Source organism: Pan paniscus, chromosome 12 (genome assembly GCF_029289425.2).
Source record: "Pan paniscus chromosome 12, NHGRI_mPanPan1-v2.0_pri, whole genome shotgun sequence".
Taxonomy (NCBI): domain Eukaryota; kingdom Metazoa; phylum Chordata; class Mammalia; order Primates; family Hominidae; genus Pan; species Pan paniscus.
The window spans coordinates 17,162,209-17,186,792 of NC_073261.2; the positions used below are offsets into that span (position 1 = coordinate 17,162,209).

At 39.7% G+C, this 24,584-nt stretch overlaps 1 protein-coding gene across 6 annotated transcripts in view; it reads right to left on the minus strand.

Annotated features, from left to right (window-relative positions):
* ACOXL (acyl-CoA oxidase like) overlaps window positions 1-24,584 on the minus strand; it is a 388,168-nt gene that overhangs the window by 197,351 nt on the left and 166,233 nt on the right. The window contains exon 12 of one of the 6 annotated variants that reach the window (XM_055107423.2): window positions 13,608-13,718. The exons of the other annotated variants lie outside the window; for them this stretch is intronic. Within the exon in view, the coding sequence (XP_054963398.1) occupies window positions 13,608-13,718 (111 nt within the window). The remainder of the gene's footprint in view (window positions 1-13,607; window positions 13,719-24,584) is intronic. 6 annotated transcript variants of the gene reach the window in all.

Here is a 24,584-nt window from a genome sequence, read left to right on the forward strand (position 1 = left end):
GAATATATAGCAGCTCTTTCTTATGTAGTCTAATAACTTCTGTGTCACAAATTTGCAAATAGTTGACTGAGAAGCAAATGTATACATAGTCTTGCCTCTGTAACAGTTACAAGTCCCACTGGGGAAAACTCAAAGAAAAAAAAAGAAAAAAACTGTTTTCCTTTGGCATGCATATGAAAAATTTTCCGGTTTCATCATCAGGTTATTTTGATCCAATTTAAACTTTCATGATCATATAACACTGTTGCCTGTTTTCTATTTGTGAAATTTCCAGGTCATGCTAGGAAGCTACCTGCATGTGTATGCACCAAAACAACAACCAAAAAAAACTTTCAAAATACTTGAGGAAAAAATGGATAAAACTGAAAGAAGAAATAAACATATTCATAATTACAGTTGGAAATGCCAACCCCCTTCTTGCAGTCATTGATAAAACACGTAAGCAGAAAACCAATAATGATATATATGATCTGCAGATCACAATTAGCCAACCTGACCTAATTGACATTTATAATACTCTCCTCCCAATCACAACAAAATACACATCCTTTTTAAGTGTACATAGAACACTATTTTTACTGAGCCATAAATTTCAAAGAATAAAATTCATACAAAGGATGTTATTGGACCATGACAGCAGTTATAAATAATTCGGGGGTGGAAAGGGAAGTCTTAAGGAGAAATTTAAACTATTTTTAACTAATTGAAAATGCAACATGTCAAAATGAGAAAGATGCAGCTAAAGCAATGCTTAAAGGAAATTTTAGTGTGAATTGATTATATTAGGCAAGAAGCAATGTCTCAAAGCAGTAATCTAACCTTTCACCATAAGAGAGGGGGGTGGAAGGCCAGGCGCGGTGGCTCATGCCTGTAATCCTAGTACTTTGGGAGGCCGAGGCGGGCGGATCACGAGGTCAGGAGATTGAGACCATCCTGGCTAACGCGGTGAAACCCCAACTCTACTAAAAGTACAAAAAGTTAGCCGGACGTGGTGGCAGGCACCTGTAGTCCCAGCTACTTGGGAGGCTGAGGCAGGAGAATGTTGTGAACCCGGGAAGTGGAGCTTGCAGTGAGCTGAGATGGCGCCACTGCACTCCAGCCTGGGAAACAATGCAAGACTCTGCCTCACAAAAAAAAAGGGGGGGGGGGCGGTGGATATATAGAGACACAGAGAGAGAGAGAGAGCAAGAGAGAGCAACTTAAAGCAAGCAAAAGGAAAGAAATAAAGATTGGAGCAGATAGCAATGAAATTTAAATTAAAAATAGAGAAAATCAATCACATAAAATATGGAAAAAGCAACAAAATTGATAGGCCTCTATCCAAACTGATGTGAGAGAGACAAAACAGTGGGGATAAGGAAAGAGGACACAAAACATCAGGATTTCAGGGGAGAAATCGCACTGATCCCACAGACATTAAAAAGAAAAGGGAATGTTACAACTAACACTATTGCCATAAATTTGACAAATTAGATAAAATAAATTTGAAAAGCACTCAAAAAATTAGGTAATCTGAAAAGTCCTATATTTATTAAAATCTACCCAACAAAAGCTCCTAGAACTAAAGTCATTAGTATTCCTACATATTAGAAATAAACAACTGTACCTTCAAAAAGGTAAAATGCTTAGGTATCAACATAGTAAAATATGAGTAGGGTTTGTATGTTGGAAACTTCAAAACAGAACTCAAAGAAGACCTAAATAAATGAAAAGATATACAGTGTTCATACAGTGTTCATGTATTGAAAGACTCAATATTAATAGGCAGACTATCCCCAAATTGATTTCTAAGTCAATACTATCCCAAGAAAAACATCGTCTATCTTTTTTTGTAGAGATTAACAAGATGATTCTAAAATATATAAGCAAAGGCCAAAAAAAAAAAAGAATAGCCAAAACAAGTCTCAAAAAAGAACATTAGAGAGCTGACACTACCCAATTTCAAGACAAATCAAAATTTAAAGCTGTTGAACCAAACAAAAAATTAAAACTATTGCTCTTATTAAGGCACTCTTAAGAGAATTTTAAAAAGTGACAAACTTGGAGAAAACATTTGCAAATAAAAATATGATGCAAAAAGTCTATTTAGAACCTATAAAGAACTCTTGCACTCAACAATAAGAAAACAAACAACTCAACTGAAAAACTGATAAAAGACCAGAATGGACACTTTGCTAAAGAAGATACACAGATGGCAAATAAGTACATGAAAAGACACTAAACATTATTAGTTATTAGTGTTATAAAAATGTAAAGCTACAAACTATTAGAGACAACTATCAGAAAGACAGAAAACAAATAAAAATCAAAACAAAATCTGACAATAACAATGGCTGGCAAGGATGCAGGACAACTGCACCCTTATACATCACTGATGAAAACACAAAATGATACAACCACTTTGGAAAACACGTTAGCAATTTCTTATAAAGTTAAACATACACTTACCACTTGACCTACCAGTCCTACTTACAAGTATTTGTCCTAGTCAATCAAAACCTCATATTCACACAAAAACTTGTTGAGAATAGTTTTTAGTAGTTATTTATAATTGTAAAAACTAGAAACAACCTACATGTTCCTCCCTAGTTAAATGGATAAACAGCCTGTGGTACATCTATACAATGGAATACTACTCAGCAATAAAAAGTAGGAAAATATTGACTCACACAATGACATGGATGAATCTGAAATTCATTTTGTTAAGTGAAAGAAGGTATATCCAAAAGACTACATATTTTACAATTCTGTGTGTATGACATTCTAGAAAAGGAAAAACTATAGGTGTAAAATACAGGTTGCTGGGGTAAGACTGTGGGAAGAAGTTAACTAAAAAGAGACAGCACAAGGGAATTTGGGGGGAGGTGGAACAATTTTGTTTGATACTGAAGTGGTAGACAATTTTGTCTGATACTGAATGGAACAACTCTATGTCTTTGTCAAAACCTATAGAACCATACAACACAAAGTGTGATTTTTTTTTTTTTTACTATTATAGTTTAAGTTCTGGGGTACATCTGCAGAATATGCAGGTTTGTTACACAAATATACATGTGCCATTGTGTTTTGCTGCACCCATCAACCTATCATCTACATTAGGTATTTCTCCTAATGCTATCCCTCCCCTTCCCCCCCCACCCCCTAACAGGCCCCGGTGTGTGATGTTCCCCTCCCTGTGTCCATGTGTTCTCATTGTTCAGCTCCCACTTATGAGTGAGAACATGTGGTGTTTGGTTTTCTGTTCCTGTGTTAGTTTGCTGAGAATGATGGTTTCCAGCTTCATCCATGTCCCTGCAAAGGACAAGAGCTCATCCTTTTTCATGGCTGCATAATAGTCTGTGGTGTATATGTGCCACATTTCCTTTATCTAGTCTATCACTGATGGGCATTTGGATTGGTTCCAAGTCTTTGATATTGTGAACATGCTGTAACAAACATACCTGTGCATGTGTCTTTACAGTAGAATGACTTATAATCCTTTGGGTATATACCCAGTAATGGGATTGCTGGGTCAAATGGTATTTCTGGTTCTAGATCCTTGAGGAATTGCCACACTGTCTTCTACAATGGTTGAACTAATTTACACTCCCACCAACAGTGTAAAAGCATTCCTATTTCTCCACATCCTCTCCAGCATCTGTTGTTTTCTGACATTTTAATGATCACCATTCTAACCGGCGTGAGATGGTATCTCATTGTGGTTTTGATTTGCATTTCTCTAATGACCAGTGATAATGAGGTTTTTTTTCATATGTTTGTTGGCTGCATGAATGTCTTCTTTTGAGAAGTGTCTGTTCATATTCTTCACCCACTTTTTGATATGGTTGTTTGTTTTTTTCTTCTAAATTTGTTTAAGTTCTTTGTATTCTGCATATTAGCCCTTTGTCAGATGGATAGAATGCAAAAATGGTCTCTCATTATATACGTTGCCTGTTCACTCTGATGATAGTTTCTTTTGCTGTGCAGAAGCTCTTTAGTTTAATTAGATCCCATTTGTCAATTTTGGCTTTTGTTGCCATTGCTTTTGGTGTTTTAGTCATGAAGTCTTTGCCTGTGCCTATGTCCTGAATGGTATTGCCTAGGTTGTCTTCTAGGATTTTGATGGTTTTAGGTCTTAAGTCTTTAATCCATCCTGAGTTAATTTTTGCATAAGGTGTAAGGAAGGGGTCCAGTTTCAGTTTTCTGTATATGGCTAGCCACTTTTCCCAACATCATTTATTAAACAGGGAATCCTTTTCCTATTGCTTGTTTTTGTCAGGTTTGTCAAAGATCAGATGACTGTAGATGTGTGGTGTTATTTCTGAGGCCTCTGTTCTGTTCCACTGGTCTATATATTTGTTTTGGTACCAGTACCATGCTATTTTGGTTACTGTAGCCTTGTAGTATAGTTTGAAGTCAGGTAGCGTGATGCCTCCAGCTTTGTTCTTTTCGCTTAGGATTGTCTTGGCTATGCGGACTCTTTTTTGGTTCCACATGAAATTTAAAGTAGTCTTTTTCTTATTCTGTGAAGAAAGTCAATGGTAGCTTGATAGGGATAGCATTGAATCTATAAACTACTTTGGGCAGTATGACCATTTTCACGACAAATTGATTCTTCCTATACATAAGCATGGAATGGTTTTTCCATTTGATTGTGTCCTCTCTTATTTCCTTGAGCAGCAGTTTGTAGTTCTCCTTGAAGAGGTCCTTCACATCCCTTGTAAGTTGGATTCCTAGGTATTTTATTCTCTTTGTAGCAATTTTGAATAGGAGTTCACTCACGATTTGGTTCTCTGTTTGTCTATTATTGGTGTGTAGGAATGCTTGTGATTTTTGCACATTGATTTTGTATCCTGAGACTTTGCTGAAGTTGCTTATACGCTTAAGGAGATTTTGGGCTGAGACGATGGGGTTTTCTACATATACAATCATGTCATCTGCAAACAGGGACAATTTGACTTCCTCTCTTCCTATTTGAATACCCTTTATTTCTTTCTCTTGCCTGATGGCCCTGGCCAGAACTTCCAATACTATGTTGAATAGGAGTGGTGAGAGAGGGCATCCTTGTCTTGTGCTGGTTTTCAAAGGGAATGCTTCCAGTTTTTGCCCATTCAGTATGATAGTGGCTGTGGGTTTGTCATAGATAGCCCTTATTCTTTTGAGATATGTTCCACTGATACCTAGTTTATTGAGAGTATTTAGCATGTAGGAGTGTTGAATTTTGTCAAAGGTCTTTTCTGCATCTATTGAGATAATCATGTGGTTTTTGTCATTGGTTCGGTTTATGTGATGGATTATGTTTATTGATTTATGTTGAACCAGCCTTGCATCCCAGGGATGAAGCCAAATTGATCATGATGGATAAGGTTTTTGATGTGCTGCTGGATTCGGTTTGCCAGTATTTTACCGAGGATTTTTCCATCGATGTTCATCAGGGATATTGGCCTCGAATTTTCTTTATTTGTTGTGTCTCTGCTAAGTTTTGGTATCAGGATGATGCTGGCCTCATAAAATGAGTTAGGGAGGATTCCCTCTTTTTCTATTTTTTGGAATAGTTTCAGAAGGAATGGTACCAGCGCCTCTTTGTACCTCTGGTAGAATTTGGCTGTGAATCTGTCTGGTCCTGGGTTTTTTTGGTTGCTAGGCTATTAATTACTGCCTCAATTTCAGAACTTGTTATTGGTCTATCCAGGGATTCGACTTCTTCCTGGTTTAGACTTGGGAGGGTGTATGTGTCCAGGAATTTATCCATTTCTTCTAGATTTTCTAGTTTAATTGTGTAGAGGTGTTTATAGTATTCTCAGATGGTAGTTTGTATATCAGTGGTGATATCCCCTTTATCATTTTTTACTGTGTCTATTTGATTCTTTTCTTTTCTTCTTTATTAGTCCGGCTAGCTGTCTATCTATTTTGTTAATTTTTTCAAAAAACCAGCTCCTGGATTCACTGATTTTTTAAAGGCTTTTTGTGTCTGTATCTCCTTCAGTTCTGTTTCGATCTTAGTTATTTCTTGCCTTCTGCTAGCTTTTGAATTTGTCTGCTCTTGCTTCTCTACTTCTTTTAATTGTGATGTTAGTGTGTCAATTTTAGATCTTTCCTGCTTTCTCTTGTGAGCATTTAGTGCTATAAATTTCCCCCTAAACATTGCTATAGCTGTGTCCCAGAGATTCTGGGACATTGTGTCTTTGCTCTCATTGGTTTCAAAGAACTTATTTATTTCTGCCTTAATTTCATTATTTACCCAGCAGGTTATTTGAAAAGATTAACTAAGCTGATAAACACCCAGCAAAATTGGCTGAGAAAAAGAAAAAAAAAAGGAAGCCACAAAAATTGTTTTCTTTTACAAATAAAAGAAGTGACATTGTCACAGATCTTACAGTCATTAATATTATAATAAGGAAATATTATTAACACATATAGTTTACAAATTAGTGAAGAAGTGAACAAATTTCTCAAAAAATACAGGGTAACAAAACAAGAGAAAAAATTGTCAAGACTGAAGACTCACATTTGTTAAAGAAATTAATAAAGTCATTAAAAACTTTCCAATAAAAAAACAAAAAACCCATATCCATACCATCTTAGTAAATACTATCAAGCATTTAAGGAAGAAATAAGAGCAATCTTACACAAACTCCTTAAGAAAAATAGAGAAGAGATCCCTTTCCTATTTCTTTTATGAGGACAATGTAACACTGATATCAAAATCTTCCAAGGAAATTTCAAGCACCAAAATTAAAAATCAATATTCCATATGAACATAGACACAAAAAATCCTTATCAAAACATTAGCCAATTAAGTCTAGTAATATAAAAAATATATAATATGGCCGGGTACAGTGGCTCACGTCTGTAATCCCAGCACTTTGAGAGGCCGAAGTGGGTGGATCACCTGAGGTCAGGAGTTTGAGATCAGCCTGGCCAGCACGGTGAAAACCCATCTCTACTACAAATACAAAAAAAAATTAGCTGGGTGTGGTTGCAGTTGCCTGTAATCCCAGTTGCTCAGGAGGCTGAAGCAGGAGAATTGCTTGAACCTGGGAGGCAGAGGTTGCAGTGAGCCGAGATTGTGCCACTGCACTCCAGCCTGGGCAACACAGCAAGACTCCATCTCAAAAAAAAAAAAAATATATATATATATATATATGTGTATATATACACACACACACATACATATACACACACACACACATATATATATATATAAAATGCATATAATAAAAAATTTCAAAGAATGCAAATTTGGCTCAAAATTTGAAAAGTAATGTAACTCATTTCTTAATGGAATGAAGGAGAAAAATCACATGACTATCTAAATAGAGAAAGAAAAATTGTGTCAAAATTGAACATACATGAAAAAAACACTCAGCCAACTAGGAATTGAAGGGAATTTCCTCAGTCTAATAAAGGGCATCAACAACAACAACAAAAACAGTTAAAAAGAATGAATAAGACCTACTATTTAATAGCAAAACAGGGTGACTATAGTCAGTAATAACTTAATTGTACATTTTAAAATAACTAAAAGAGTGTCATTGGATTGTTTGTAACACAAAGGATAAATGCTTGAGGGGATGGATACTCTATTCTCTATGATGTGCTTATTTCAAATTGCATGTCTGCATTAAAACATCTCACGTACCCCTTAAATATAATACCAGCAATGTAACACCTACTATGTAACACCTACTATATACCCACAAAAATTAAAACAAACAAGAAAGACAATAACAATCTGCAGTGAACATTCATGTTAATGGTGAAATACTGAACGCATTTTCACCTGAAGTCAAGAACAATATAGGATGTCCATCTCACCACTGCTACTCAATATTGTACTGAAGGTTTTGTCCAGTCTAATAAGGCAAAATCAAAATAAAACAAAAATTAAAAAAAATATATTGGAAAAAATAAGTAAAACTCTCTTTACTCACATTTGATTTATTGTGCAGGTAGAAAATTCTAAATGGTCTACAAATAAATTACTAATAAGTAAATTTAGTGATAATACAGGTCAGTACACAATGATGAGTTATATTTCTATAAAATATTAGTAATTGGGAATTAAATTAAAAATCAATGCCTTTTGACTACATTTAGTGAAAAATGTGCAAGATTTCTACACTGTAAATTATAAAACATTACTTAGATAAATTGAACACCTGTATAAACAAAGAGATACATCATCTTCATTAATCTGAAAGACACAATACTGCCCAAATTGCTTTATAGATTCAATGCAATCACAAATAAATCTAAACAGACTTGCAAAGACTCTAGAATAGCAAGACAATTTCGAGGGGAAAAAAAATACTTAGAGGACGCACATAACCCAATTTCTTTTTTTCCTCCTCTCTCTTTCTCAACAGCTTTATTAGATATATTTCTCATACCACAGCATTCATATTTTTCAAGTGTACAATTCAGTGATTTCTAGTATATTTAGGGAGTTGTGCAACCATTGCCATCTAATTTTAGAATATTTTCATCACCCAAAAGAGAAAGCCTATACCTATTAGCAATCACTCCTCATTTTCTCCTGATATAGTTTGGATGTCCCCTCCACATCTCATATTGTAATTCCCAATGTTGGAGGTGAGACATGGGGGGAGGTATTTGGGTCACGGGGGTGGATTCCTCCAGGCTTGGTGGTGTCCTCACTGTAGTGAGTTCTCACAAAATCTAATTGTTTCAAGTGTGTGGTACCTATCCTACTCTCTCTTGCTCCTGCTTTCGCCATGTGATGTGCCTCCTCCTACTTCACCTTCTGCCATGAATAAAAGCTCCCGGAGACCTACCCAGAAGCAGAGTAGATGCCTGTGCCATGCTTGTATAGCCTGCAGAATTATGAGCCAACTAAACCTCTTTTCTTCATTAATTACCCAGCCTCAGGTATTTCTTCAGAGTAATGCAAGACTGGCCTAAATACACCTCCTTTACCCCTCAGTCCCTGGCAACCACTGATTTAGTTTCCATCTCTATCACTCTGACTATTCTGGAAATTTCATATCAATGGAATTATACCACATGATTTTTGCGAGTAGCTCCTTTCACTTAGCATAATGTTTTCAAGGTTTATCCATGTTATAACATGTATCAGTACTTCATTCTTTTTCATTGCCAAATAATATTCCACTTTGTGAATGTGCCATATTTTGTTTACCCATTTGTCAATCTATGGACATCTGGATTTTTTCCACATTTTCATTATTACAAAAAATGTCACTATGAACACTCATGTGCACATTTTTGTGTGCACATATGTTTTCATTTCTGTGGGGTATATACCTAGGAGTAGAATCGCTGAGATATATGGCAATTTCATGTTTAATATTTTGGAGAACTGCCAAGCTGTTTTCCAAAGCGACTATACCATTTCACATTACCACCAGCAATGTATGAGGTTTCTATTTCACCACATACTTGTCAACACTTGTTATCATCTTTTTCATTATAGCCATCCTAGTGGGTGTGAAGTTTTATCTGATTGCTGTTTTGATTTGTACTTCCTTGACAAATAATGACTTTTAGAACTTTTTCATGTGCTTATTGGTTATTTGTACATCTTCTTTGGAGAAAAGTCTTTGGATCTTTGCCCATTTTTCAATTGGATGATTTGTCATTTTATTGTTGAATTGAAAGAATTCATGTATGTTCTAGACACAAGTCCAGATGTATATACCAGATATATAATTTGAAAATACTTTCTCCTATTCTGTGGATTGTCTTTCACTTTCTTGATGGTGACTTTTTAAGCACAAAAAATCTTTTACCTCTTATGAAGTCCAATGTATATACTTTTTTCTTTTGTAATTGTGCTTTTGGTATTCTATCTAAGAAACCATTGCCTAACCTACAGTTGCAAAGATTTGCTCCTGTTTTCCTCTAAGAGATTTATTGTTTTAGGTCTTAAATTTAGGCTTATGCTCCATTTTAAGTTAACTGCTGTATAGGGGTCCAACTTCATTTTTTGCATATCAATATCCAGTTGTCCTAGCACCATTTATTGAAAAGAGTATTCTTTCTTTCATTGAATTGTCTTAGCATCTTTGTAAAAAATAAACTGGCCATAAATTTAGGGATGTGTTTCTGTCTCTTGATTTAATTCTGTTGACCTGTATATCTATCCAATGCCAGTACCACACTGTCTTGATTACTGCAGCTTCATATTAAGTTTTTGAATTGAGAAATGTGAGCCTTCCAACTTTGTTACTCTTTCTCAAGATTGTTGTGGCTATACTGGTTCCTTTATATTTCCATAAATTTTAGGATCAGCTTGTCAATTTCTAAAAAGATCAGGTTTCTGGGATTTTGATAGAGACTGCTTTGTATCTACAGATTAATTTAGGGAGTATAGTCACCTTAACAACATTACATCTTCTGATCCATGAACATATATTCCAGATATTCACATCTTCTTTAACTTCTTTGTTAAATTTATCCTTAAGTATTTTATTCTTTTTGATTTTTGGATTATTCATTGCTAGTCTATAGAAATACAATTGATTTTTATTTATTGATCTATCCTGCAGTCTTGCTGAACATGTCATTTCTAATAAATTTTTAGTGGATTCTGTAAGATTTTCTATATATGAAGGCACATCATCTGCAAATAGGGATAGCTTACTTCTTCCTCTCCAGTTTACATGACTTTTATTATTTTCCTTGCCTAATTGTCTTGACTAGAACCTCAACATGATGTTAAATAGACATGGAAAAATTAGATATCCTTGTTTTGTTCCTAATCTTAGGGAGAGAGCATTCAATCTTTCACCATTACATATGACGTTAACTGTGGGTTTTTCATAGATGACTTTTATCGGGTAAAGAAAGTTTTCTTATATACCTAGTTTGTTGAGTGTTTTTATCATGAAAAGGTACTTGATTCTGTCAAATACTTTTTCTGCATCTATGGGGATGATCATGTTTTTTTTCACATATTCTATTAACACAGTGTAGTATGTTGTTTTTTGATATGTTAAACCAACCTTGCATTCCTGGGATAAATCTCACTTGGTCATGGTGTATACTCCTTTTTATATGTTGCTGGATTAAGTTTACTAGTATTTTGTTAAGGGTTTTTACCTCTATATTCATAAGTGATATTGCTCTATAGTTTTCTTCTAATGTCTTTGCCTTATTTTGGTATTGAGTAATACTGGCCACATGGGATAAGTTGGGAAGTGTTCCTTCCTCTTCTATGTTTTGGAAGAGTTTGTGGAGGACTGATATTAATTCTTATTTAAATGTTTGGTGGAATTCACTATTAAAGCTGTTTAGGCCTGGGATTTTCATTGTGGGAAGTTTTAAAATTATTTACCTAATATCCTGTGATTGGTTTATTAGAATTTCCTATGTATTCTTTATTATATTTTGGTAGTTTGTTTCCTTCTAGGACTTCATCCATTTCATATAGGTTTTGTATATTTTGTTGCATACTATTGTTCATAGTATTCTCTTGTATTCCTTTTTATTTCTGTAAGGTCAGACCTACTACCTGATTTCAGGACTTACTATTAAGTTACAGTTATAGCAATGTCTTAGAAAAGACACAGAAAGCAATAATCATAAAACAAGAAAAGGATAAATTAGACTTAAGCAGTATTAAAATTTTCTGCTCCCCCAAATAACATTATTAAGAAAATAAAAAGGCAAAATCCACACTGACCAAAAATATTTAAAAGAGCTTGTTTTTGTTATAAATAAACTCTTATAAGTCAATAACAATAAGATAAACAAGTCAATTTAGAAAAATATGCAAGAGATTTAAATAGATCTTTCACAGAGAAGATATACAATGGCCAATGTGCACATGAAAAAGTACTCAATGTCGACAGCCACCAGATAAGTGTAAATTTAAACAGCAATGTGACAACATTTCATACCTACTAGTGTGAATATGATTAAGAAAGAACTGAAACAAATATTGGTCAGGATGAAGAACAACTGAAACTCTCACATGTTGCTTGAGGGCCTGTAAAACAGTACCACTTCTTTGAAAAACTGGCAATTTCTTATAAAGTTAAAAATACATTTACCTAATTATCCAGCAAGTCCTCTCTAGGTATTTATTCTAAGAAAAATGAAACACTTGTACAAGAATATTCACTTTGCCTTTTTCATTGTAACTACAGCCTGGAAACAATTCAAATGTCCATCAGTAGAAGAGATAAACTAATTGCAGTTTAGTCATTTCATGTTACTATTCAGCAATAAAAATAAACTATCCACAACATTGAGGAACATCAAGACCTTCTGTTGAATGAAATAAATTGGACACTAAAGAATACATATGGTATGATTCCATTTACATCAAGTTCAAGAACAGGCAAAACTAAGCTATTGGGAATAGAAATCAGAAAACTGGCTCCGCTGTGGTGGAGAGGTGAGGGTCAACTGCAAAGGGGCCAGAGGGAACTTTTGGGGATGATGGAAATGTTTTATATTTGGCTATAGTGTTTATTACACGAGAAGAGTATATGTGCGTCAAAACTCACTCCACTAAAAACTAAAATCTATGCATTTCACTGTATGCAAATTAAACCTCAAAAAAACCATTCAGAAACATTTTAGGTAAGAGATGGTGGAAGCAAGTGCTTTTAATTGTCTTCCAGGTGGCATGGATGGATCTTACTGTTGTTACCTGCAGCTCAGCCTGCAGGGTTCAGTGTCCTTGCACCTTGGAACACTGGCATTCCACTTGCCAGTCTTGTGTACAATAAGAACACAGGTGCACCCATCCAATCCCTCCCAGCCATGCCAGCGACGCCTGGGCAATCCATAGTCAGCAGCACACTAGATATGCCAAGGGCTCTCTGATTACCATCCTTTTATAAACCCTGGCACTAGCTTCCCCATCAGCATGTTAAATTTCAAACATAAGCCAATTCTAAATTATTCAGAAATGAATGATTGGAGTTAACACTGAGAAGCAAAATTGCTTATGGAGGGAGGAAAGAACACAGAATAGGGCCCAGAGTTTGGAGCTCCACTCCCAGTCCACTACTTCTAGGCTCTGTGATCTGAGATAAATCTTAAGTTTCTTATCTTTATAATGCGGGGATGATGATAACACGGCACACAAGTGCTGGACAATGGCCTAGCACTTGGGGAGGAATAGCTGAGAGGCAGAAATGAAAGCCTGTGGTAGAATGTGAATTTCCAGGTGTACTTAAGGCACACATTTTATTCAAAGCTCCTCACTCCCTGCCTCCCCTGTACCCCCACCAAATACACACACACCTGGACGTATTTTTGAAAACTTTACTGTAAATTAGAACCTTTATCAGAAGTAAAGAACTTTTAACTGTTCAAGTCTGCTACTTTTGAAAACTCTGGAGAAACATTGGCTCCTGCCTTCTCAAAGTCTCTGTGGCTTCCATTTACCTGAATATAGAGACAATCAAGATTTGGACCTTGGCATCCTTTAAAATCAGATGTCCAGGTTAAAAACATTTGCAGTGGTTTAAGCATCCAAGGATGCTTTTAACCTGGGCATCCGATTTTAACAACAGACTCTTTCCTGATCACAGTTAGAAAATGACATCCTGTGCCTGCTGCTCTGAATTCTTACTCATGCCAGGGTATCACACTTACCCTGAGATAGCAAACCCTGAGAGCCATCTCACCTGCTGACGAAGGTCAGGGCCAAGGCTGTGGCCAGGTGGGGCATCAGCCGCAGGGTCTGTGTTTGGTGCTCAATGATCTTCACCTCTTCCTTGGTTTTGGGCCCAAACTGCCTCCGGTTAGAGGGAATCAACAGACACGATTTTTACCAAAATCCAGGAGCGGGAGGCAACTTCATTTCCAGAGCTAAAAATGCTGGCTAGCCATTTGCCTTCCAAAGACTCCAGAATGCAGAAATCTGAATTTCCTAAAATGTGGTTAGGGCAAGACAGCCTAAGTTTCTGAGGAAAGCCCAACAGGAAGCTTTTCAGCTCTTCTAGAAGTTAACCTTCCCAGCGTGGAACATTTTTAAAGCAGCACATCTATCTAACACCAGAGTAATTTTTACTCCTTAACATTTACATGACATTTTATAGTTCCAAGTGCCCCATGATCATTAATTATTCAGCTTTACTAAATTTGTGACATAATTAATAGGACAGGAGCAATACCCTAGAACATATTTCAAAAGGACATTCTCAACAAGGAGGGTGACATTAACCCTGGTGCTCCTGTCAGATTCACAGGTAGGTCATTACTTTTAGCCCACCTAAACCCCCCTGCAATTCTATGTGGAAAAGGTGTTCTCCATATCCCACCTTAAATCCCTGTGCCCTGCAGACAGCATCTGCATTGCACTCTGAGGCTGCTATGTCAGGTGAACCAAGGCTTTCCTTGGAACAATTTTTAAAGTGGTGTGGGATTGTCCCCACAGGCAATGCCCAGGGACAAATCCCCCAGGATCTCATAGTTGTAGATTGCAAAGAGCCCAGGCTTTTCATAGAGGTCACCCTCTGCCCCTTGCAGCCTGATGCTCTACATCCTACATTCAGCAGCATGCTGTCTTTGAACAGCTCTGAGTTTAACGTTGGTTTATGAAAGAACAACCTTTCACTCACACACACACATACATTGTGCTGTTATCAAGCACGGTGGGCAAACCTTTGCTTCACACACCAGTGGGGTGAGAACATCCATCAACCACTCAAAGAGAAGAAGCAATTGTTTTAAAAATCTTATATTTGATAAAGACTTTCTTAAACATAATCTTATACTTAAATATTGTGTTTATTTGTAATTGAAAGAAGGGCACCATAATCTTTTTAGTGTTTAAGGCATCTCATAAGTCTGGTGCTGTCATGTGGGTGGTGAGGACAAATGATAAGCACACACAAGGAAGGCCGCGTGCAAGCACCGTGAGTACAGCCTTGTTTTCTAAGAGCACAGACTTCCCCCAGGCACAGTCTAACCACCCCACAGATGACTGTTTCAAGAATACCACCCCAACCCGCCCTTCATCCATGCCCGCCCCTCCATCCTAGTTCACGCCCAACCACAGCAGGCTCGTGGCTCCAAATGAAAAGGCTGTCAGTCTACAGGGAAACCTCTCAGCTTTTGCTGGATCACGGTGAAAATAACAAAAAAAATCCCAAAGCCAGTAATGGTGTCATCATGATGTTAGGTCACTGCTAAGGACTGAACTGTGTCGCCCCAGAATTCACATATTGAAGCCCTAACAACCAATGTGACTATTTGGAGATAGGGCTTTCAGGAGGCAATTAAATTAGGTGGTAAGGATCCTATCTGATAGAATTGGTGGCCTTATAAAAAGAAAAGAGAAAGGTCCCTCTCTCCCCACACCCATGCTCTGAGAAAGACCATGTGAGGACACAGCAAGGTGGCGGCCGTCAGCCATCTGCCGGCCAGGAAAAGCGCCCTCACCAGACCTGTCAGTGCCTTGATTTTTGACTTGCAGTCTCCAGAACTGTGAGAAATAAATTTCTATTATTTAAGCCGCCCAGTCTATGGCATTTTGTTACAGCAGCCCAGGCTGATTAACATAATCATTTTACAAATTCCATGTGTTCCTCTCACTTAACTTCCATTTTTACATGCTGTGATTCTACTGTAGCTTTATCTATGGTTGTTGTGGCTAGACTCTTACCTACCAAAACCAGACAATGGCCACATGCAATCCACCCCACTGGGGGACATCTGTGTGTCTGCCCTGTGCCCAGCATCATGCTAGGCACTGGACATTTACCAGGTCAAGAAGGCTGAGTCCCAGCCACTGAGCCCAGAGCCTGGGACATGGAGAAAACCCAGACAAGGTGGCACGTGCAGAGAGAGCCTTGGGCATGGCCCCATGCTCCAGAGCTTCACTTGAGGACATTTTACCCACACAGTGACAGCAAAAGCAGTGATTGACCACAACACCGTTTAGTTTTCTTTTTTGTTGTTGTTGTTGTTGTTTGTTAGGTTGGTTTTTTTTTTTTTTTTTTTTTTTTTGCTGAAAAATAAGTACGATAATAATACACTTTTTTTTTTTTTTTGAGACAGAGTCTTGCTCTGTCGTCCAGGCTGGAGTGCAATGGCGCAATCTCGGCTCAGTGCAACCTCCGCCTCCCAGGTTCTAGCAATTCTCTGCCTCAGCCTCCCGAGTAGCTGGGACTACAGGCACCCACCACCACACCCAGCTAATTTTTTGCATTTTTGGTAGAGACGGGGTTTCACCATGTTGGCCAGGCTGGTCTTGAATTCCTGAACTCAGGTGATCCGCCCGCCTCGGCCTCCCAAAGTGCTGGGATTACAAGTGTGAGCCACCACGCCTGGCCAATAGTACAATTTTAAACAGCATCTCATCAAAATTTGTTTCTATGGCGAACTCTTTGTCTTGGCCACCATACGCTCAATATTCATTTAATGAATGAAAGAATGAATTCATTTCACAAATGAGGAAATGCAAAAAAAGCAAAGCAGAGTGGCCACTGGAGACCTCAGAGAAGGTCTTTGGATGCCAGATCTGACCCCGACCTGTTGTGCCTCAGTTTCCCAATGGAGGCACACCTTGTAGTGGTGCCATTTCCTCTTTGACCCTCACAGTTCCTCTTTGACCCCACAATTGGGGTGATGGGTGAAGAGCAGAAAGAGACCACCAAGGCTCCATGTGGCAGGCCTCTCAGTGCCTCTCCCTGTGCTGATAGGAGTTATGTTCTCCTAATCCACTGCTGAGTTCCCAGGTAATTTCACAAAAATCAAGCGTGTTCACGAGAATCTAAATGTCCAGACTTTCTTTAAAAATAGGAAGATCTGGCACCTCCGGACTCTATTCCCATAATGCAATCTGCTGGAACTCAGAAGCCCAACCCTCCAGGCAGGAAACGGCTATCCCCTGAGGACGCCAGAGCCCTTTCCACTCCCTGACATTACCTGCTGGCCCAGGGAGCACTGAGTTTTTAGCCACATTGCATTTTTTATTCCATCCAGAATAAATTGGCATCAGCATCCTAATTTGTTAATTATGTTCTGTAACTGTGATATACAGCCAAGTACAGACATTCTATGTGAGTCTATGAATTTACTGGAAGAACTTCTAGGGAGCAAAACGGCTCTGGCCAGCTTGTAGGGAATAAAATCCAAAAACGCCTCAGCTTGGCATTCAAGAGTCCGCTATAGCTTGACTTGAGTGCAGCCTTTTCTCCCACTAAGCCCCTTCAGACGCTTCCCATCCTGGACCTCTGTCCAAGCAGGGCTCTCTGCCTGCAGCTGACCCCACCCCTAACTGCCAGTGTCTAATTGGACTCATTTTTGGTGGCTCAGCCACATGCCCTCTCCCCAAATTGAGACTTCTCTGATTCTCCCCTTCTCCTTGGTACACCCCTTCAAAACTAAACAGAACCAAACCAACCAAAGCAGGGAAGTTGCTTCTCCCTGGAATGTCCTGAACATTTCATGTTGCCCCTCCTGCGAGGCCCAGCACCTTCCCTTTCCAGCTGGTGTCATGTGCACCTGTGTTAACCATGTGCCTCTGATGCTTGGACATCTGAGACTTTACTGACCCTGGAGGGACAGGGGCTCCCAGGGCCAGCTAATTGCTGAAGACAGCAAACGACTCCCTTTGAGTGCATTTTTCATATGCAAATGAATCAGTTCAGGACCCCATTCCTGCTGCTTCCTTTATCTGTCTCTTCCACTCAGGGCCTAACCTAGTCTCCCCAGGGCCAGGTACCAGACAACTCAGGACAGACAGATCCTATGCCTCAGAGCCTTCTGAAGTTATCCATACTAGCCAGTCTTAAACCTGCTTACCAACCCTGCCCATTTCTTCCTGTGGAAACCACAATAAAGGCTCTTGCCCACATTTTCCCTTCATGTCCTCTCCCTTCTAACCAATGCTATTGTTTCCCCGTGTGGCCCTGCGTGGCATGGTGTGCCCCTTCTCTTGGGAACTGTGAGTAACAAACTATGCTTTCAATGGCTGTCCTCTTCTGATCTGCCAAGCTCACCATACTGAGTAATAATACAACCTACATTTTAAAACAGCACCTGTCACTGGACTCAGCCCACTGAGGGAAGGCCTGCTCAGTCTTCTGGTGCCCCAGCCTGGCCTGACATATGCACCCAGGAAAGACAGAGGCAGGAGAGCAGATGAATGTCCTGCCAACTCCCAGCAGCTCCACAGCAACCCCTCCACCCACCCTTCCCTGCTTCTCCTTGGAACGTTTGCTTGTCATTAGATGCTCTGAACAAAATTCAATTCTCAGACACTGGTGTGCTGGCTGGGAGCCAGGGCAGTTAGGACAGGGATAGAAGATGAAATGAAAGGAAGGAGCCTCCCCTATGCCCAATAGCCCATTCCACCACAGGCTTTCCTGCCAGGGGCCAGAGGGAAACAAGTGGGTGGGCAGAAGGTAGGCACCACCCAACTCTTTCTTTCCCTCCCTCTGGCCCAAGACCCTGACAATCCCCAAGCACTGAGCAGGGAGTTTACTCTCACTTCTCACCACCCATCAGATGTGCTCTCTGGCTTCTCCAAGGAGGAATGACACTGAGGGCTACTGAAGCTTCTCCCACCCAAAGATGCAGCAAGAGGTCAGCCCTGTGACTGCCACCATCAGCCCCATGCAGGCAGCCTAGCAACAGCAGAGGTAGCAGAGACCGAGGGCCTCAAGACTTGGGGTCCCCAGAGGGCCTGGCCCGTGAGAGACCCTGCCCTGCCATGCTGTGGTCACCCTCTTATTTATGCTCTCAGGCCCCACTGGCCTCACCAAGGGCCATGACAGTCCAGGCCTGGACTCTGGTTGCCAGCATCCTGGCACACTGCCCTGAACACAGCTCACAGGGCTGTAATCCCTGCAGCTGGCCAGCAATTACCGCCTGCCAGACATTTTTATTGTTCCAGTTTATGATCTATGTGGACACAATATTCTTCCCATCCTTTTCCTCCACTGGGTTACTATTTTCCTTTAAAAACACATACAAAGGCTATATTTCTCTCTGTAAATATAATTTTTATTTCAATACCAAAAAAAAGTCACTTAGCTCAAATTTTTCATGGTCTTTAAAATCAAAAAGTGGTGCTTGTGCGCACAGCGATATCCATGTGAGAATAAAGCCGGGCTCGCAGAGTGCTGTGAATGATGCCATTTAAAATTATAGATTTGAAAAGCTATTTCTAGATTCCAGCAACTCCTAAGGAATAGAGGAAACATTTATTTTGGGTTGTTTTATTTCATTCCCACTCAATTTTGAACGCGGCTGCTTAAGGCAATATTCGTGGGATGTGACATGGCTATTAATCACCAAGGCAGCTACTGCAGGCGCAGCCTCTGGGGGGGCCGCGCCATTCGCCTTCTCCCCTCTCCCTCTGGTCTCTTCTCCCAAAGGAAGCCAGTGACCTACTAAAAAGATAATTACTTCCCATGTTTCCTGCTCTGCAGTACCATTGCATCCAGTCAACTTCAAAGGAGAGGAGCTTTGGGGCTAAGCCTCACCCTGGACTCTGAGACTTCTTAGGGTGCAAACTTGTTTGCAGGTATCCCTGCAACCAGAAGAAGGGGGAACAAAACCTCCTCCACTGTCAAGGTGCTGACCTCTGCAGATAAAAGCTCAGTTCCTTCCTGGGCTCAGGCCACCTTCCTTTGTGGCCACCTTCCTTCATTAATAACCTGACCACAGGCAGGATTCAAGAGAGCTTGTAAGTGCCTAGCAGCTGGACCACTGCACCCCATTCCCAGTGGCTCCCACAGAAACCCTCCAACCTCTCACAGAGTCCACAGCCCATCTGTCCTGTTTCTCCCCCTTCTCTGGGGCGCTCCTAGACATACAAACTCAGAGGGCAAATATTTTACAAAGTAGGATATTTTTAATGCCACCAGTTGAACTTGGAAGATTTGGCCCAGCTGGCCAGCCAGGATGTAAACATCTGGCTTCTTATTATCAGTAAGAATGTGTGAGAGTCAGACACCCTGATCTTCAGCCCTAAGCCTCACCACCTCCAACACCAGGTGATCCCACCCTCCACCTTGGGATCATGGAAGGGACCTGGCTGCACATAATTCCTGCTGCTTTTTTGTTTTGTTTCTTGTTCTTCCTTTTTTGTTTGTTTGCTTTTGAGGCAGAGTCTCACTCTGTTGCCCAGGCTGGAGTATAGTGGTACAATCTCAGCACATGGCAACCTCCATCTCCTGGGTTCAAGAGATTTTCCTGCCTCAGCCTCTCGAGCAGTTGGGACTACAGGCCTGCACCACCACGCCTGACTAATTTTTGTAATTTTAGTAGAGACTGGGTTTCACCACGTTGTCCAGGCTGGTCTCAAACTCCTGGCTTCAAGTGATCTGCCCACCTGGGCCTCCCAAAGTGGTGGGATTACAGGTGTAGCCACTGTGCCCAGCCCTGTTTTTTGTTTTTTTTTTTAAGTGGAACATGTAATGGTTTGCCTTTGGGCCTGAGCAATCCTGCACTGAAACATCAGCTTAACATACAACATCCTGTGTTTTACTTGTCATTCCCATAGGCAATTTTTTCTTTTTTCTTTTTTTTTTTGACAGAATCGTACTCTGTCATCCAGGCTGGAGTGCAGTGGCACAATGGCACAATCTTGGCTCACTGCAACCTCTGCCTCCCGGGTTCAAGCAATTCTCCTCCCTCAGCCTCTTGAGTAACTGGGATTACAGGTGCATGCCACCACACCTGCCTAATTTTTTCTATTTTTAGTAGAGATGGGGTTTCACCATATTAGCTAGGCTGGTCTCGAACTCCTGGTTTCAAGTGATCCACCCACCTCGGCCTCCAAAAGTGCTAGGATTACAGGTGTGAGCCACCACACACCACCCAATGGGCAACTTTCAATCCATCTGTAGAGGAGATGGAAGAAGCCTGTGTGTGTGTAAGTGAGTGTATATGTGTGTGTGTATGTGTGTGGCGTAGAGATATATGCTTCTTTGATAGTAGACTTGACTGTGATTAAATACACAAAATGGCCCCAGGAAAGAGTTCTCAAAGTGCCCTTCAGATCCTTGAGAAATCTCAACAAATAACTTTTGCACCTTCTCGTCACCTCTTTTCCTCCCAACCCTCAACAGTCTATCAATCCAACCACCCCAGAATAGAATACATGATTCTCAATGGTGGTGAAGAGTTCAATGACAATGGCAATTTTTAAACACGGGAATATTTCAGATATGGAAAGAGATGAGGGTTTGTGGCTCTGGTGTCAATGTCACATAGTCTACATACAGAGCAGTGAGAGCACCCCCAAACCTGCAAACACAGACACTAAAGCTCAGATTTCCTTGGCCAGAGAGTGTAGCTCTTCAGAGAAAAAGCCCTTGCCAATTATTCTTTTCCTTTCTCAAAGTTCATGCCAGATCAAAAACCTGGGGAACATAAACACCCTCCCCAACAAGTGCCATGGATTTAAAGTTGTGGCCAAGTATCCAGCAGGGGCTGACACTCTGCTGCTGGAGACTGCAAAGACTGTCTATCCCATCTATTAACACTGCAAAAGCAATGCTGAATGGAGCAGGCTGCAGATCCGTACAGGATTAGGATCAGGCTGCCTCCTCCCACAAGCTGAGGGATGACCCCCGTGGAGACCACAGAAGCCCCTCAGAGAGGAGACAACACCACCCAGGATAAACCTGCAGCCCTGGCTCTGTATTTCCATTGAGTGCGTCATTTCTAGCCAGTGTTATAACCCTGACTGACAAGGACCAGTAGGGTCACCCTGGATCTGATATTGGCCAATTTCAGATTCTTTGTTTGAGGGTTCAATTACACAAACAAAAGTGGGTCTAACCCATCACGCTATGGTTCAAACCTACTTAAAATAAACACCAAGGAACCTGGCTGCCTTTGTACTGAGTCTGTTCTTGTCCTCTCTAGTGACTCATGCTGCCTGTAGGAGACCATCCTGGGACCAAGTCAACATCATATCCCCACCTGCATCACCAGCACAAGATAGAATGGTTAGAAATTCAGGCTTTGGATCAGACACACCTGGTTTGCACACAGACTCTAACACCTGCCAGTGTGTTATCTTGGGCAAGTAACAGAAACCCTCTGAGCCTCAGGTTTCTCAACCATTAACTGGGGCTGATAATGAGCATGAGGACTAAGTGATGCCTGACATGTAGCAGGTGTTCAAGGCATAGAAAGCTTCATCATTAGAGTCATTACCACTAACTCTGGAGTCTCTAAAATTACCTGCGATGCTGCTCATCCTTGATCTAGGAAAGCCATTTTAAATTTTCCCCAAAAAGCACTCTTTTTGTTTCTTTATTCCAAACAAAGCACTAACTTACTCTGCGTCACTAAAACTGTTGTAAAAAGAGCTTCAGGGTTAAAAGTCTCTTCTACTCGACCTTAAATTAAACATAATGAGATTGCTGAGAGGGAAGAAAACAAGCTAAGTCCACTGACTTTTTTTAGAAGAAGTATATGTGTGTATGTGTGTGTGTGTGTGTGTGTGTGTGTATGTGTGTGTGTGTTGAAAAGCTTTCTAACAGCACCTGCACCTTTTATGTTCCCCAAAACACCAGCCAATTTTCTTCTTCCCAAATTCCATGTAGGGACAGGGTGGACAAAACAAAAACCTAGGAAAGTGGTGTGGACAGGGCCTCCTAGCACAATGCGTTGCCATAGAAGCCACGAGTTCTTTCCAGAGTCAATCAGCCAACCCTAGAGAGGAGCCTGAATGTTTTTCAGACAGTTCTCACCCAAGGGAAATTAATTTACTTTTCAGAATGATAGCCTTAGCAATATCTGTGAGTGACAGAGTGGTTAATGTTAGTCGTCAGAACTGTGATTCCTTGAGATTTTTTTTTTAATTGTATACTAATGAATGCAAAACAAAGTTAAAATGGGAGACATGGAGCCATAAATTATAGCTGAGGCTGCCTGGGGTGAGCTAATTATTTCACTGTTGTATTAATTTCATATTTTAAAAAATTGCATGAAGAAACACCTTCCGTCATCAGCACCACTGCAGAGATCTTGCAGAAGCCCCAGCACCTTGGCCATAAAAGTAAGGAAGAAAGAGGGCCAATCCTCTCTGGATCCAGGCCTTCTCTCCTCTTTCCCTTCCATTTCATGGCAGATGCAGAGTCTCTGTCCATCCTGTCTGCCCCAAAAGCCATCCAGAACCTGCTGTCATCTTGTAGGTAGCAAGTCTGACCACCATGTGTGAGCAAGGAGATAAATGCAGAACCCCAACATTCTCCAGGTTCCCCTGTCACTGAGGTTGAACATCATGAGTCAATAGGTAATCAAATGCGCTTCAGAGTGTGCATCCATTTCTTAATGCTCCAAGTTGACCTTAGACTGCTCTTGGCAATGGAAATTGCCCGAGCAGCTTAAGAGCTGAAGCCTCCACTTCCCCTCTCAATCCACAGTCTCAAAGGTAAAGGGTGCCCATAGGCTCTTAAAACAACAGCAGAATCTTTCAATCCATAAACATGGTATGTCTCTCCATTTATTTAGATCTTTGATTTCTTTCATCAGTGTTGTGTTGTTCTCAGGAGTCTTACACATGCTTTTATTAGATTTTCACCTAAGTTCTCAACTTTTTGAGCAATTATAAATTATATTATATTTTTAATTCTGATACCCTTATGTTCATCACCGGTATATACAAATATAATTGATTTTTGCATGTTTATTTTTGCACCCTATGACTTTGCTGAATTCATCTCTTAGTTCTAGGATTTTTTTGTAGATATCTTGGGGTTTTCTACATAAATAAGCATGTCATCTGAATATAGAAACAGTTTTATTACTCCTTTTCCAATCTATATGCTTTTCATTTCCTTTTCTTGCCTATTGCACTGGCTACAACTTCCAGCACTACACTGAATAGCAGTAGCAAGAGCAGACATCCTTGCCTTATTCCTGATTTTAAAGGGAAATAATTCAGTCCTTTACCATAACGTGTAATGTTGGCTGTACAATTTTCGTAGGTGCTCTTTATTCAGTTGAGGATGTTCCTCTTTAGTCTTCCTTGAATGAGTGTTTTCACATGAATGTATACTGAATTTTTCAAACACTTTTTTCTGTATCCATTAAAATGATTATGAGATTTTTCTTCTTTAGCATGTTAAATATGGTAGATCAAATTGACTGGTTTTTAAATATTAAACCAGCATTCCATCTCTGGAATAAATCACACTTGGCTGTGATATATAGTTTTTTTATATTGCTAAATTCCATTTCCTAATATTTTGCTAAAAATTTTTGTATCTATATTCATGAAGAATATTGTCCTGCATTCTCATTATATTTTCTTTATTTGGTTCGGGGATCAGTATATGGCTAACTTTGAAAAAAAATGACTTGGAAAGTGTTCTTTCTGCTTCTGTTTTCTAAAAGAGTTGTATAGGACTGTTGCTATTAATAATTCTTCTGGAAACATTCAGGATTTTCCAGTGAAAACATCTGGCCTGGAGATTTTCTTAGGAGTTTTAAAATCATGAGTTCAATTTCCTTAGTAGTTAAAAGGTTATTCAAATTATCTTACACATTGGGGGAGTTGTGATATTTTGTGGTTTTTTTAACGAATTTATTCTTTAAGTTTTCAAGTTTATGTTTACAGAGTTGTTCCTAGTATTCTCTTATTATTCTTTTGATGTTCTCAGTGTCTACAATAATATCCCCTGTATCAT